Raw genomic sequence first — 16,897 nt, forward strand, 5'->3', positions numbered from 1 at the left:
ATCAAATTAATATTTTAATTCTACCCACCAAGCAAAAGTCCAGCCTAGAATATTTGAAAGAACTTAAAATTGTTACATGTTGAGGTAAAGGGGCCACAACAACCAATAAGGGCAGAAGAAACAGAAAGAAAATTAGTTAAAGATGTGGGAGCTTGGGGATCAAATGTCTCTTTTAACTGAGGGAGGCTAAACTAATCCCCAATTATAAATGCTTAACAGATTAGCAGAAAACAGCAACCAGAGAGAGAAATGTCCTATTAGGGATAAATACAGCAGAAAATCTTCCCTGATCAGAATTCCAAGGGTTCATTGAAGACATTTGTAAGAGGAGCCATAAAGAACAATCTCCTAATCTCCACATTGCTGTCAGAGTCAATTCTCTAAAACATCTTTCTGATCATCTCATTCTCTTGACAAAATCCTTAAGGGGATCCCATTTAGTGTATGGATAAAGTCTCATTTAAATTTAGAAATAAGGTTTTTCTTGAACTTGCTTCTACTTTCCAATCTCATTTATCCCCTGAACCTCATACATTCATGACCGATACCTGGCTGATTCCTGAACTCATTCATGATATCACATGTCTCTGTCTTCTCGTGGCTGGTTGGCAGGAATTCCCTCCTCACCCCAGCCAATATTAAACTCAGTCATCTCCTTTCTGATGCCTTCACTCAACATTACCAACTAATAAGCAGAAATTAATATTCTATTCTCACTATACAACTGGGACCATAATGATTATACATGTTTGGGGGTTAGCCTTAAATATACTGTAATGATAGTATCTGTGCCCATAATAATCTACCTACAAATACACAAAAGTAATAAAACAGCAAGGACTTTATTTTATTGATATTTTTGCTATTAGCTTCTGCTACAAGTCTAGCATATATAAAGAAATATTAGTTAGATAAGTAAAGAAATTGGGATTTGCCCCATACTGACCTGTTTTATTTTCAGTTTCTTGGTCTCTTGTTGTGACTAGAGTGGTTTCTAAAGAGAAATAAACTAATGGTATTGTCATTTTATTTATTAGGATAACACGTATGCATATCAAGTCTCTCTCTCTGTGTGTATGCACAAATGACAGTGCAAAGTCATGCTCAAAGGAAGCTTTGTGTGAAATAAAGAAGTCATTCCAGCACAGTTGGGTCATTTCATTTTACCTGGGTAGGATACTTTGGGTCTTGTTGTGATTTTAGTTGACATGGAGGTGGAGCCTACAAAAGGAAATACAAAAAAATTTCAAGAATAGCACATTTCATAATCCCATTCCCAGAGATTTCAAGCTCCATAATTAAGTCTTCAGATGAGGAATTTTGGTGAAAGCCTAAACAATAAAAACAAAAACAAAAACAATCCTAGATTATATATATATAATATATATATATAATTTATTTATTATTTATTTATTTATAAATATATATATTTATTTATATATTATATTTATATATATTTATTTATATATATATGTATATATATATGTATATATATATAAATGAACTTCAAAGTCATGTTCCAAAACTTTGGGAAAATCTTCCTGGCCTTTCTCTCCTGTTTCTTCTAGCTTTCCTCTCCCCAAACCCAACTCCTCATATATAATCATAGGTGCACAGATCATTGAGGAATTTGTATTGCCAGCAGTCACCTGTTTGCATTCTAGTTCCAGAGGTTTCCTTGACTTCAATGGAAGCAGTGGCTGCTAAGGGAATTACAAAAGCAGTAAGTATAGGGGACTGGAGAAGCTAGACTTTGTCTTCAGATAAGCTGGTCTGTCTTCTGAGATGTCACCAAGAAAAGTTCATTTATTATTATTTTACTTACCTGTGGTAGAATTTCCAGGAGCAGTGGTTGTTTCAAATGCTTCCCTGGAGGTACCTAAAATAAAGACAGGAAGAGCAATGCGCTTTTTTTTTGTCTCAGAAGAAAATGTCCTAAGACATGTCTACATGAGACAAGAGTTTTGAGCACCTAGCATGTACCAATGCATCTACTAATGCTAGGACATCCTCCTGCAATTGAAACATAAGAGGCCCCTATCTTAGAAACTCCTTGATCACAGAAATGAATTGAATATTTTCCCACGACCCAGGTAAATTTCACACTTATAGGTCTCCTTCTCTAAATGATACAAATTTTTTTCACATCTAATTCTTTTACTTCCTATAACTTTGTTTCCTGGTTCTCTTCTATTAGTTTTGGGGACTGTGAAGTTATGAGAGTAAAAAAAAAAAATGAGAAAACATCTGTGTTGATCAAGATGGCCTAAACATTCCCCTCAGCTTGACTAAATTTATAGACGTATCTTCCTGATTAAAGGGCCCTGGACTCTCTTTTCTTAGAGCATTTACTTTAGAAAATTTGTGGCTATAAATTCTTTCTCTGTCCTCTTGAGATACAAATCTTTCCCTAGTCTCTGGACAGTTTTACAACCCAAGAATGTCTTCCCCAAAGACCTTGGAGCCACCTCTTTGAAATATAATCACTGAGAATAACAGTAACCCTATCTCTTTGTCTCTATGGGAAGTTGGAGCCTAACTTTATTCTATAAGCACCAATTAGCAAACTTAGGTGGCTTCATCGTATAGACCAGCCTCCCCTCCAGTACTTTTCCCACTAGCTCACCCCAGCCCTTAAAATATCCCCTGGATTTTATTTCAGAAAAGAGGAGGTAAAACTCACTGCTATTGCAATGGGCTTTACAATAATTACAATAATCTTAAATAAAGTCTTCATTGCCATTTAAATTCCATCTGGTGCAATTTTTCTTTTCGAGTTCAAGTCTGGCATTCATTCATAGAGATAAATATTGGTTATCTGAAACACTTAGGTGTGAAAGAGAAGAATGTCAAGGATATAAACTTCATTTGAAGTCATTGCCATTACCTTGGGTGGGACTTTCTGGGACACCAGTAATTCTACTTGATGCCACACTAGTACCTACGAAGGCAAGTGAAAAACATTTCATATCAGACACACCTCCTATGGCCATCCCCAAAAATTAACAGTGAGAAGAGAAAGTAAGCCGGGTGAAAGTCTGGGTCAATACTGCATCCAGCCCATAGATTCCCCTTGTGAATTACAAAACACACCCTTTTTGGGCAGATGTGTCCTCATAGATTTATGTCTTTTTAGAGGAATGTTGGCTGGATTTCAGCATCTATTCCTCCTTTTAGCATTGTGTCCTGTGTACCTACCTATACAAACTTACCTGGGTGCTCTGGTCTGAGTCCAGAAACTCAGAGCAAGAAGATAACAATGGCTGAAAAAAGTACATTCCTAATGAGATTCTGCCCCATTTCCTGGCCCTGTATTTTTACTCTCAACATTCCCCTACACCGAAGCGAAGCTGTAGGAGTCTTTAATGAGAATTCAATAGATTTGAATCACTGACTCTTACTTATTTACATTCCAACTCCAGTGGTCGCCCCTAAGAGAGGCAAACAAGAATGAGGTCAGGACTGCTCTGTTGATGTTTCAACAGTTAATTCTAGAGAAAGGATATTATTTTTTTTAACTTAGATACTCTGCCACTTACTAAATATTTACTAACCTGTATTGGAGCTTCCAGGAATAACTGTTGTGCCAGAGGCTACCCCAGTGGTACCTGCAATAAGAAGGAAGGATGAGCCTCACAAACCCTTTCTCACCCTAAGAAAAGTGTAAAATTGGCAAGTGCTCCTATTTCTCTGAAGCAACAGAAAACAATTTAAAACAATTTTTCTTGTATCATGTGTTAAACCTGACATGTTTTCTAATGCACTTTCTCATGATTGAAATGTTCAAAGAAAATATAAGAGGAAAAGCTACAATTGTGTCAAAAATCTTATTTCTCTAGATCCAGAATCATCTAGAATCTTATTAGTAAAGGAGAGAATGTCTGTCTTATATTCACATGGTTTACTTCCAGTGACTTAACTCTTTGACTCTCCAGTGGAAGAAAACCAGAGAAAAACAACTGCATCTATACATATCTTGGCTGGTGGTGACTTTCACTAATTCTGGAGTATTGCCTGGCAAAACAAAGGGGGTAAAGTTTCTTAAAAAAAAGGTGTGTCTAGAGAATTACATCTATGGTTATGTTTCCTAGGAAAACTCAGGGAACTAACCTAATTTGACCCTATGAGCTATTATTAAAGGAAAAGGAACCACTTCCAGTGATGTTCATTTTCATTCACAATCTGTGTATAGTGAGCTCAAATGAAAAAAACCATGGAGAATCCAAAATCCAGTAAAATTCACCTGATGAAATTCTTGCTTCCATAGTTCCAACACCTTCTTTAAAAGTTGTGGTTTCTGTAAGAGCAAAGAAGAAAAAAATTGAGAAGATTAAGAATTTGAAAATAGGAGAATATACGGCAGTGTGCAATTTTGTCCATAGGCCCTTAAAGGGGAATTCCTTTTATTTCCTGATTTACCTGCTTGGAAACTTGCAGGTGATGATATATTTACAGAGCCTGTCCCAGTGGTAGCTGGGATGTGAGAGAGAAGAAAGAGACAGTAATGTGAGCACTGTCTTTCTTATTGGATGGGGATGATCATTTAGGAAAAATTCATGTGTTTCTGTGATACAACATATTCCTTCTCCAGGACTCCTTGCCCCCAAAAGTAAAATAAACATTTTTTCTTGCTCTGTTTTATCCCCTATGGTAAACTCCATTCTTCTACGATCCCTGTTTTCTGGAATTAGTATCATGGAGATAGGTGCCTTCCCCGTTTCACCTTTTTCACTTCCCCATGCTTACCTATTTTTCTTCCAGTAGACTGGTTCCCTGGAATTAGGTTGGTGACTCCTGAAGCTTAAAAAATGAAAAGAATTAAGAATCTTGACATTTTAATTATTTCAAAACAGTTCTCCCTTCCTATTTCAAAGTTTTATATCTATTAGGTCAGGCCCTCTGAAAAATGAATCTTACTAAAAATTACATATGTTGTCTGAAAATTCTGTTTGCTCCTGTTTGATCTGGGATTCTGAATCCCCAGATTAGAAGCAGAACAGTCTCCTGAGTCACATCCCAGGACTCCAGCACTCTGTCTTATAGACTTGACTTAATCCATACTGGCTGAGCCCAAACTATCCCCTTTTCCAGGCTCCTCTGCCTTTACAAAGCCCTTTTTTTGTAACACCTTTTAAATTTACTTTGAATATGTGTTTTTGTTTTAACTGTTTAAATTTCAGTATAGTTGACACAGTTTCATTAGTCTCACGTGTACAACAGTGATTCAACAACAAGTCTATCCATCATGCTGTGCTCACCACCAGTGTTGCTACAATCCATCACCATACAACACTGTCACAATACAATTAACTATATTCCATATGCCGTCCCTTTTATCCTCATGACATATTCACTCCATAGCTGGAAGCTTGTTATCTCTCACTCCCCTTCCCGCATCTTTGCCCACCCTTTGAAGCCAGGGTATCATGTTTTAACTTCTTGGTCTTCTGACTATGTGTGTTTACCCTAAATAAACTCACCAGCATCCACCACTTAAATATCATTTGTAAGCAATCGGCTGACAAATGTATATCTTCAATGTAGGCCTCTCTTCTGTACTCTAGTTGCACTTAACACTTCTCCTGAGCATACTACTGAATACCTCAGGGCACTTTATTTTATTTTTTAAAATTTTATTTACTTGTTTGTTTCTTTAAATATGGAATGCTTCTTGAATTTGCATGTCATTCTTGCACAAGGGCCATGCTAATCTTCTCTGTATCGTTCCAATTTTAGTATATGTGCTGCTGAAGCGAACACCTCAGAGCATTTTAAATTCAAACTGCCCAAATTTGTCCTCACTATATCTTCTATCAGTTATCAATTTTTTTTTTCCTCCTCCAGTATATTCCCAAATTTGGGGATGGCACTTCCATCCGTCTACCTAAGCATCCAAACTATGAGCTAGATTCACCCAAAACATCCTTCTCTCCTTCACCTCTCCATCGCATCATAATAAATGCCAACTTGCCAACATATTGCACATTCTTTGTGACCTCCATTTTCCGACATGATTGCCTCTGTAATCTGTCTGTAATCATGTCTTACCTCCAACAGTCTCAAACTGGATGACATACCTCCAACACTTGCTTTCTTACTCCCCTTTAAATCATGCCTAACTTACGCCTAGTTAATCTTCCAAAAAAGTAAATCTATGCATGATAGTCAATCTATCCAAAAACCTTTCAATTTCTCCTTATTGTCAATGGAATCACAATTTAATTTTTTTCATAACTGAATCCTATAATATTATGGAATACAAAACTGATGGGTGATCTCCTTTTTTTCCCCCTTTTCAGGACATTTCTGTCACAACTTTGACAACCAGAAATTTTGACAAACCTCCCAACATCTGCTCTTGCGATGGTTTCCCAATATCTGAGTTGTATTCCACAAGTTTAGATTATTATAATTTCCTATTTTATACTCCCATGCTTTTTAATAAATGTTTCTTTCCTTGATCATTTTCATTGAGTAGACAAAAAATATTAATGTGAGATTTTAAAAAATGCCCTAAATTTATTTTAGTCATCTTAATTTACTTGGGTTGGAAACTTTTGAGTAACCTGTGATTTCACCTATGACCATAGTACCTATAAAGACAAGTAGGAAAATATTTTACCAAAAAGACTCCTGTTTTCATTAAGAAATGTACCACTAAGAAACTACATCCTAATAAATGTGCATATGATGAAGTCTGTAGTCCAGGAGATTCTAGTACATTAAGATCACAACCCCAATTATCTCACAAGTCTTCAAATTAAAAGTTTTATCATCTTCTGTCACTACCAATATCCTATGAGTAATCAGTGAAATCTCAACAATTCTGAATGCCATGACTGACCTGTTTGAATTACATGCACAGTGGTGTCACGGCTTAGTCCCAGAGTTGTAGCCCCTGTGAATAAATAAAAATTTAAGGTGATTTTAAACAATTTTGAAATCTGGAAAAAAGTTGTATGTTATGAAAGTAGAAGACATACTCTCAAAGAAGATGGCTTTTGAGTGAGATACTAATAAAGAGTATTAGTCTCTTTGTAACTTTGACTAACTCATGTTGGCATTTCCAGAAATAAGTGTGGTGAAAGACAACCCTGGCGGAATTTGAAATGGACATGAAAATGAGATTTAAAAGAATGAGAAAGATACTGTGAAATTGAGAGAGAAAGAGAGAGACAGAGAGAGAGAGAGAGAGAGAGAGAGAAAGAGAGAGAGAGAGAGAGACCATAGTAATACTTTTTATGCCCTTAAAATATCATGGAAGAGATAAATTCACATGTTTCTAATAAGCAATAAAGGGGTTTCGTTATGCACAGACAAGCAAACACCATGCTCTCCCACAGACTCTTTCATTTCTCCAAACCAATATATGGTAAAGTTTCATTCTGGAGCCCTTTGTTCTCTGTGGTTTAATGCTTTTTGTAATAGCGTTTTTCCTCTGCTCATTTGTTTTCCCTCCTGTGACTTGGCTTCCTGATGCTTCAGTGGGGATTCAGGTGTGTGAAGGAGCATGTAAATTTTTTTTAATTTGTTGAGACCTTAGTTATGAGGAAAACCTGAGAAGAAAGGGTTTTATGTGCAAGATAAGTCTAAGACTGATGAATTAAATCCTACTAACCAGGACTAGAATTTTCTGGACCCCTGGAAACTTCAGCTGACTCTGAAGTAGTATCTGCTAAGGCAAGATGGATAAAGAATTGAGAGTAATATATCATTCTTAGCTTCATAAAATATAAAAGGCTGGTGTATAGAGAAAATCAATCTGAAGAACAAAGTCCACGTCTGATTGACCTAACATATGGTCTCTTCAAATAGAATACAAAGCCCTATCTTCGCTGGTCTGCTCACTCATTCATCATCTAACACAAACTTAAACATAAAACTGTTGAGAACACAAAAGGTTGAAAGCAAACCACTCACTAGTGGCCATTCCAAATACAGTGGTAGCTTCAAATTCTGTAGAAGTTGTAGCCTCTGAGAGGAAATAGGAGAAAGCAACATGAAATGCAGAAATTTGGCTAAAGTTCATAGAAGCAGGTTTCCTCAACTTTTTCACAACTTACTTGTGTTGGAACTCCCAAGTGCGATGGTTGTACCTGTGGTTATCCCAGTGGTAACCGAAAGCACAAAAGGAGATAATCGATGTATTAATTCCTTTTTACTTAAAATTAGGATTTAGTTTAGAAGACATTGATGGGTTCCTCTAATCAACTAAAAGGTTTAGATCAGGAACTTCCTTGTCTTAAGTGATATATCAATACTGGTTTCTATTATACCATTTTATTACAAGTCTACAAAATATAAGACAATTCACATGGGATAAAGAGTTAACATCATGACAATTTGTACTCAAAGAGAGATTAAGGTAAGGTAGAATAGAATTCCCTCTAAGTTCATTACAGTCACTGTGATTGACTTTAAGACGTAGAGAAAAATATTATTTGACTGCTCATACTCATTTATTTTAATTCCACCCTTGGTGTTTCCACCACCTCCAAAAGAAGTTGTGGTCCCTAAGTGAAAGGAAGAAAGGAGAAGGAAAGTGAATTCAGAAGGATCATATAAATGAGAAATGGTGGTTTCCCAGGGAATGGTAGGGAAAGTGTGTGATTGGGAGGAGATGTTGAAGCAGGAGGCAGGGAAGTGAGTTTTCCATTACTGAAGCTTGTCACATTCCCTGTTAGGTTATTGATTTACCTGTGTTGGAACTTCCAGATGCTGTTGTGCCAGTGATTACACCTGTAGTGCCTGCAGTAGAAAAGAGAAAGACAGAATCCAAATGGTGATGCATTTACCTTTCTGAGAAGAGCATGGCCAACCAGACTGTCTGTGACTGGAAAGTAGCAGATCTTTTTTGAGCTATCCTGTCAAGATGAAGTTCATTCTCTATTTTTAAATTCAGGGCCACAGGGGCGCGTGGGTGGCGCAGTTGGTTAAGCGTCCGACTTCAGCCAGGTCACGATCTCGCGGTCCGTGAGTTCGAGCCCCGCGTCGGGCTCTGGGCGGATGGCTCGGAGCCTGGAGCCTGTTTCCGATTCTGTGTCTCCCTCTCTCTCTGCCCCTCCCCCGTTCATGCTCTGTCTCTCTCTGTCCCAAAAATGAATAAACGTTGAAAAAAAAAATTTAAAAAAAAAATAAATTCAGGGCCACAATAAACATGTTGGCTTACAGTCCAGCTTTGATGACTAGCTTCCCTAGGATTAAATATCAGGAGTCTCCAGGCCTTTCCAAAGCTTACCTGTTTTACTTCTAGGGCTTGGTGTCTCAGATGTACCAGTGGTAGCTCCTGATTACAAGAATACAAACAATATTTGTGTAAATGTATTTATTTGTATTCAATGAAATAACATCTGAAATCCAAAATTTGCTAGACCTAAACTTCCAGTTATTTCTGTCATCTTTGCTTCCCTAAATAGAACTACATGGACATACTGCCTCCAACTGATACTGGGGTAATATCTTCAATATCAAAAAGGGACCTTTCTGAACTCCCCTTATGGTAATAAGAATTACCATATAAGGTTTGCCCCCAGAAGAAATGAAATCATTTTCATAAATATAAACTTCCTCTAACAAATGTCCCCAAGAAAAGGCAAAGACAGAATAAATCATCAGGAACTCAAGAATTGCCGAATCCTGGGGCACCCGGGTGGTTCAGTGGGTTAAGCGTCTGGCTCTTGATTTTGGCTCAGGTTCTGATCTCAAGGTAGTGAGATTGAGCCCCGTGTCGGGCTCAGCATGGAGCATGGAGCTTGCCTGGGATTCTCTCCTCCCTCCCTTCTCTCTCTCTCTCTGACCCTCCCCCACTCATGCCCATGCTTTCTCGCTCACACTCTCTCTCTGTCTCAAAATAAATAAATATATTTTTAAAAAGGAGTTACCAATTCCACTTTCACTGGTTATACTTCCTTGTAATGGAAGTTGTAGCTTCTGATAGTGAAAAGAAAGTAGTGATGGCTAATGGAAAGTCATAAAAAAGAATCACATGCTATTCCTCCAGAGCTAGTCCCAAGAAAGAAATTATAGCACATCCTTCCTCGTTGGCTTACCTGTGTTGGAAATTCTGGGTGAGATGGTACTTTCTGGGGTCACTCCAATAGTACCTGAAAGCAAAATGGAATGATATGATCATTTGAACTTTACTCCTATAAGAAAAGCATATTATAGGAAAGGGTGGGGAAGCTACACAACTTCTTTATTATGCAAAAAAAGATTATTTTTGGCAATAGCTTGTTTCAGAGTTGTTTGTGCACTTTCTAATGTTTCATTCCCAAAATAGTGGTGGGAGAGCACAATGTGGGATAGTGGTGGAGAGTCTCAAGACAAAGGTATTTTTCCTTTATTTACCTGTTTGAATGCCAGGGACTTGGCTACTGGATCCCCCTAGAAGAAGAAACAACAGGATTGATCACCAATTAAATTTACTTTTGGGTGAAGTACTGATGTTATAGAAATTTTAATGTTCTAGAAATGTTTAGACATGTGACAAAGAAATCTAGTGATATAATGTAGTAGTAATATAGTATCATGATTAAGAGGTTAGATTTCTGAACCAGACTGCCTGAGTTGAATCCTGTTTGTTTGCTGTATGACGTTGGGCAAGTTGATTAATATCTCTAAGCCATGTTTTCTCATCTGTGAAAATGATAGTACCTCAGTTTGGGGTAAGGTTTAAAATAATAGCAAGAAGGGTGTAGGATAATGCCTGGCACATACTTAGAGCTTGAAACTGTTAATTGTTATTGCTGCGCTTGTATGTGAAAAGTGGCAAGGTTAGGAAGCTTATGAACTCACCTGTATTAATTTCAATTCCTGTGCTTCCACTGCCTCCAGGGGGTGTTGTAGCTTCTAAGACAGAGGAAAGGTAGAAAAAATGTGAGGTGAAGAGGATTTAATGTTTTTTTTAAAATATGATTTATTGTCCAATTAGCTTACATAAAACACCCAGTGCTCATCCCAACAAGTGCCCTTCTCAATGCCCATCACCCACTTTCCCCTCTCCCCAACCCTCCATCATCCCTCAGTTCTCTGTATTTAAGAGTCTTTTATGGTTTGCCTCCCTCCCTCTCTATTTGTAACTGTTTTTTTCCCCTTCCCTTCCCCCATGGTCTTCTGTTAAGTTTCTCAAGATCCACATATGAGTGAAAACATATGTTATCTGTCTTTCTCTGACTGACTTATTTTGAGGATTTAGTGTTCTGAGGCAAGTTAATTATGTACTTTTCTGGGCCACTGTACCATGAAAGATACTTTACTACTAGAAGTTTTCCTGTGGAAGACTCTCTTCAGCTGGCTGGCTCACCTGTATTTGAACTCCCTGGTGCAAGTGTAGTGCCAGAAGATACCTTAGGGGTACCTACAACAAGAAGGGTGGCTTTTCCCCTCATGGAGTTGGGGGTGGGAATTCTGTTTATCTTGTGGGCCTTTTCAACCGGTGATAAATTATTTCTGTTCTCTTATGCATAGTTTTATTCCCAAATCAAATAAAGATAGAAATTCCTCAACAGAGAAGTCCACTTTTCCGAGATTTAATGGCAGAAAAACAAGGGTATTCATATTCTGCCTCTTGTTCTTCTGATCCGCTTCCCACCAGAGCCACCTAATGTGCTTCCAGTTCCTTTATTTATGGATACTTCCGTAGTAGCTCTTATGAGAATGAAAATTTTTAAAACTTAATCATGAAGGTAGATAGTTACTGGGATAACCACTGCACATTTCAGTTACTTCTATGCTCAAAGAAGAACATAATGAATAGAGATAAATTTTCTGTGTTCGTTGTGGCCTTCTGTTTACCTTAAATAAAACGCTCTGCCACCATCCTTCCATCAGCTAATATCATGGTGATACTTAAGATGACAAATAGAAAAAGAAAACTCCCTAGACAATTATCACTTTCACTCTCATATTCAGGGAGGTATATATGGAGGCTGGACCATGAAAATGAAGATATTTCAAAAATCTGCCCCAACTGATTCAAAATCAAGTAAAAAATGAAAACACTGTTGATCTTAGATGTAAGTTCCTTAAAAGCCCCTCCTCAAGAAATTATCCTACTAAGAAACAAAAAAGTAATTTATAATCAACCAAAGTCCCCCCCGCCACACAAACACACCTACACCCACACACACTAATTTCCATCTGTTTCCTAACGGACTCTAGTAGTAGTATGGCTTCTAGAAGAAGAAAAGAAGAAACAGATAAAGGTTGGGTATTTAGGAAGTAAAGAAAATATGGTGCGGTGCTCTTACATGAGAAGATCCATGTGAAAGACATTTTTTCACCTTATTTTTAGGAAAGATGCTTTCTTCCCAGCTTGTTAACCTACCAGTATGGGAACTTCCAGGTGCAACAGTTGTACTCGAGGCCACACCAATGGTACCTGAAATAAGAATGTCATGGGATCATCACAGAGAATGTTCTGCATTGAGGCAATCTAAGTATAAAGTAAGTGTATATTTCCAGGGCCATATCTTCAGTTATATTACACATGGACAACTCCAGGAAGGACCATTCATAGAGACTATTTTGTCCATATGGAAGCTCTATGAGCATGCCTTTCTGCTCCTGGATTGAATCGTGTAATTTTTCCCATGTATCAATTATTTCATTCATTCAAAAATATTTATTGAGCCTGTTTAATACTAGAAATTCACCAATAAATAAAATAAATGAAGACTTTTTTTCCCTTAAGAAGTCTATCTTCTAGTAGGCTTACTTAGCAAATATTACACTATTTTCAACTGGGAACAGAAGAGTTTTTCACCATGTTTACCTGTTTTACTTTTAGCGACTTGATTGATACTCCAGAGGTAGTTCTTAATGGTTGAAAGTAGGAAAAATATTTTGAGTATGTTATCACTTTAATCAACCTCGAGGCAACCAGTCATTAAGCAACTTAGAGTTTAAAGTTCAAGATAAAAAGTCAAATGGGAGGCAAAAAATTTCTACTTTCATTTTAGTCATCTACTTGCGTGAGATAGAAGCTTTTGGGACAGTGTTGACTCCTGCCGATTCTGCAATAACATCAATCATGTCCAGTGGGTTAATCTTCCAGGAAATTACTACTACCACCACCCTATTCAGAAATCCACACCACATGGCCAGGCACTGGAAAAGGGTTGTCCAGAAACCAGCAGAGGAGTCTGAATCAATAGCACCATTGGCCTGGGTGTGCGATGGAGGACCTGCCCTTCCTGTATAACAATCTTTCTGATCCAGAGGCAAACTCATGATCGTCATCAATGGCAATGCTAACATCTGGCACTCCTAATTCTCATTGATTTCATCACAGGGTCTCTGATGCTTTCTAAGGAAGCTTTGGCCTCTGGAAACAAAAAATTAGGAAAGTAGAAAGTATGTTTGGGGTGACATATTTCTGCTTGATGTTAGACAAGGAATGATTGCCTCTGAATACATTCACTTACCAACACTGGATTTTCCAGATTTAATAGTTGTGCCAGAGACTACTCCACTGGTACCTAGAATCGCAAAAGGGAAGGGATTGATATGTTATTTCCTTTACATTAAAAGAAAAGCTAAGAAGAAAAATGTTACAAGCTTCTTTTAATTCATAGAAGGCTTATTCTAGGGTTCCTCATATATCTTTTCACAAGAACATTTCTTTCCAAAAGGAAAAAAAAAAGCTGTTTCACATTATAATTCTCATTCTGAATATTGGTAAATATCAGGGAGATATTCACATTTTCTCATGCTTACATGTTTGAATGTCAGAGATCTGGCTACCTGGTATGGTAGTCTGGACTCCTGAGGAGGAGAAAAGAGATGGGGGTGGGGAGAGATATTCTGCCTTATATAAACTTAGGGATGATTAGGGTAAACCATTAACACACTGGAATTTGGAGGTTTAGATAAAGACTTCCATAGGTCAGAAATCATTCTGTGTTTATTTCAGCCAATTTAAATTACTAGAAGGAATTCACAAAAAAAGGGAGAACTTTCTGGTGCTATTTGCAACACCAATGGAGAAATCCCATCATATCTTCAGACTTAGAGCAATGAAACTCAGTGCTGGAATTTATAGATTTTCAAAAAGATTTTTATCCCTACTATTAAACCTATTTTGACTCACTTGCAATGCCCCTAAATTAAATGCAAACTCTCCAAAGGAAAGCTGAGACAGTCCTAAATCTGTTGACCCCCAAATCATGGGCTCTTCATGCTCACCTGTTTGGGCTCCAGTTCCAGTCATTTCTGTGGAAGTTGTGGCCTCTGAAGAAAGAAATAGGAGAATGATGAAATCTGGGAATTTGAAATATTGGGAAAATATATTGTGCTATTTCTTTATTATAACAGCCCTGAAAGCGAGATCATGACATCTGAGATTAAATAAGCGAAATTTCTTCCTTGTTAACCTACCTGTGTTAGAACTTCCAGATGTAATGGTTGTTCCAGACAATTCTCCAGTGGTACCTAAATTGCAAAAAGGTAAACAGAGTAGTAGAGCATTTCACACTCCTAGTTCATCTTAGAATCATTAATGTGGCCCTAAAGCACTGAAGCTCCTTCCTGAAGACTATGAATAAAATTGAAAATGAACAACTTCACAGCACTGTATTTCTCAGGTCAAACTGGGATGGATGTGTTGCTATGGATTTCCCTTTCACTATGTGGTAAAAAGAAGCAGGTCTTTCAATCACCCTTACCTGCCTCACTTCCAGGAACATATCCACCTGTTGTGCCAGAGGTGCCTAAGGATGGGATTAAGCATGGTTTTAATTTTTATAAGTAGTAACCTTTGATGTAACTTGGAGCATTTTGATAATCAGTTGTCTTTATGAAGCTTTCTAATGAAAAAGGATAGAAAATAAATAATAAGCATCATGTATACGAGAGAGATGATAGGAAGTGGCAAGCCCTGGGGAGAAGGTAAACTGGGTAAGGAGGATTAGGAGGATTGGGGGTTAGGATATATTCAATATGAACTCATACCTTTCTTCAGAAAAACAAAACAAATAAACAACAACAACAACAACAACAACAAAAAACACCTCTGTGAGTCAGAACATAGAGGACAGCCTAGGCTTATAATTCCAAGCTGAATAACTTGAATATACTCTCATTGGTATACTACAATATTGTTAGAGGAGGTCATTGAAAGGACATGAATGTCAATTGACCTATGAGCTGGACTCTGGAAATGGGAGTATGGGATGTATGTTCTGCCTACATTTCCACAGCTGGAGCCATTTTCAAGGAAGCAGCCTTGAGAGAGAAATGTGTCATTGAGACCATCTGGATGGTATAGAGTGACTGAACCCACTTAAGATTTCCACACCAGCTTTTAAGATTCTGGTGGTGGGTGCAGAGATCTACTCATCTTGCGGCCACCCAGGACAAGGCTCCCTTGTAAGTTCCCTTATTACACCTGCCATCTACCAATCCAGACTGGCCTGCTTCTTTCTTCCGTTCTCTTCACTGTTTGTGTACAGGGCCAGGCTCAGACTTTACCTGGGAAGCTCCCTAGTTTTGCAAACCAACAAATAGGGCCACAGGGAAAATGTAGGACCCTTTCTCACACTCCCTCCCATTTTAATGCTTAACCCAAACAGAGAAATAATGAGAGACTTAGGCCTCCACTGAAAAGCTCACTGCCTGGCAGTACTCCTTGGGTGATCTCGCTCCTTCCTGTGAAAGTTGTGGCTTCTAACAGAAGAAAAAGGAAAAAGAAAATGTAAAGGCTAGGGACACATGGGTGGCTCAGTCGGTTAAGCATCAGATTTGGCTCCGGTCATGATATGGTTGGGAGTTCAAGTCCCACCTCAGGCTCTGTGCAGACAGCTCAGAGCCTGGAGCCTGCTTTGGATTCTGTGTCTCCCTCTCTCTGCTCCTCCCACACATGACCTCCTTTCTCTCTCTCTCTCTCTCTCTCTCTCTCTCTCTCTCTCTCTCTCTCTGTCTCACTCTCTCTCACACACACACACACACACACACACACACACACAAATAAATAAATAAACATTAAAAAAAAGTAAAGACTTGGAGTGTGCACAGGACATTCAGGTATAATACGTCCTAGGTATACATCCTGTGTATAACTGTCAGGTAATGGACCCCATAATGCCCTGATGAAGGCTCCTTAGAGCAAAAGAGGAAAAATTAAAGTGTCTGAACAGAATTTATTGATGTCAAATATTGAACAACTGCTAAATTTTTCACCAGTCTGCTAAATATGGAACATCCAAAGAGTTTTGATATATATTTTCTTACTCTTTTTTTAATGTTTATTCATTTTTTAGAGAGAGACAGAGCATAAGTTGGGGGGGGGGTGGTGGCAGAGAGAAGGAGACACAGAATCTGAAGCCAGCTCCAGGCTCTGAGCTGTCAGCACAGAGTCTGGTGCAAGGCTCAAACTCACAAACCATGAGATCGTGACCTGAGCTGAAGTTAGATGCTTAACCGACTGAGCTACCCAGGCACCCCAAGAGCTTTGATATATTTCAGTTAGGACCTTTTACTGAAGTTATTAGAAAGTACCATTAGTGCCTTAACAGCGCTCACCTGTGATGATCCTCATTCGTGTTCCACTTTCTCCCACAGAAGTTGTGGCTTCTGAGAGAAGAAAACAGGAGTTGATTGGAAACTATTTAAGGACCACAGAAAGGAGCGTGTAGAGGAGACATCTAATTTGTGGGAGGACATGTGGAAGATTCCCTGTTGTCTTGTTGCCTCACCTGTAATAGAACTGCCAGGGGCAACAGTTGTACCAGGGGCTACCCCAGTGGTGCCTGAAACACAAAGGTCTGAAGTCATCACAGTGATTCATGTTTATCTCCTGAATACCTGTCTCTAGAAGGAAATCTGGATATATCTCATATCAAGGGGCCCTTTCACTGCTTCCTGATGAAAGTGAGAATCATATACCTTTCCTGTGACCTAT

The 16,897-nt window shown here is 38.2% G+C and overlaps 1 protein-coding gene and 1 non-coding gene across 2 annotated transcripts in view; both read right to left on the reverse strand.

Annotated features, from left to right (window-relative positions):
* MUC19 (mucin 19, oligomeric) overlaps positions 1-16,897 on the reverse strand; it is a 98,431-nt gene that overhangs the window by 8,803 nt on the left and 72,731 nt on the right. The window contains exons 46-70 of the mRNA XM_040489033.1: positions 16,692-16,745; positions 16,519-16,569; positions 14,664-14,708; positions 14,377-14,430; positions 14,185-14,229; positions 13,425-13,478; positions 12,326-12,379; positions 10,795-10,848; positions 10,348-10,383; positions 10,050-10,103; positions 9,239-9,286; positions 8,698-8,748; positions 8,461-8,513; positions 8,064-8,118; positions 7,921-7,974; positions 7,619-7,675; positions 6,845-6,898; positions 4,747-4,800; positions 4,244-4,297; positions 3,555-3,608; positions 2,888-2,941; positions 1,826-1,879; positions 1,650-1,700; positions 1,168-1,221; positions 947-994 (exon numbers count right to left, since the gene is read on the reverse strand). Of these exons, the coding sequence (XP_040344967.1) occupies positions 947-994; positions 1,168-1,221; positions 1,650-1,700; positions 1,826-1,879; positions 2,888-2,941; positions 3,555-3,608; positions 4,244-4,297; positions 4,747-4,800; positions 6,845-6,898; positions 7,619-7,675; positions 7,921-7,974; positions 8,064-8,118; positions 8,461-8,513; positions 8,698-8,748; positions 9,239-9,286; positions 10,050-10,103; positions 10,348-10,383; positions 10,795-10,848; positions 12,326-12,379; positions 13,425-13,478; positions 14,185-14,229; positions 14,377-14,430; positions 14,664-14,708; positions 16,519-16,569; positions 16,692-16,745 (1,296 nt within the window). The remainder of the gene's footprint in view (positions 1-946; positions 995-1,167; positions 1,222-1,649; positions 1,701-1,825; positions 1,880-2,887; positions 2,942-3,554; positions 3,609-4,243; positions 4,298-4,746; positions 4,801-6,844; positions 6,899-7,618; positions 7,676-7,920; positions 7,975-8,063; positions 8,119-8,460; positions 8,514-8,697; positions 8,749-9,238; positions 9,287-10,049; positions 10,104-10,347; positions 10,384-10,794; positions 10,849-12,325; positions 12,380-13,424; positions 13,479-14,184; positions 14,230-14,376; positions 14,431-14,663; positions 14,709-16,518; positions 16,570-16,691; positions 16,746-16,897) is intronic.
* On the reverse strand, positions 5,654-5,760 carry LOC121039111 (U6 spliceosomal RNA). The gene has a single exon (XR_005794629.1). It is a non-coding gene; the product is annotated as a U6 spliceosomal RNA (small nuclear RNA).

Source organism: Herpailurus yagouaroundi, unplaced genomic scaffold, assembly GCF_014898765.1.
Source record: "Herpailurus yagouaroundi ecotype Mexico unplaced genomic scaffold, PumYag 166, whole genome shotgun sequence".
Classification (NCBI taxonomy): domain Eukaryota; kingdom Metazoa; phylum Chordata; class Mammalia; order Carnivora; family Felidae; genus Herpailurus; species Herpailurus yagouaroundi.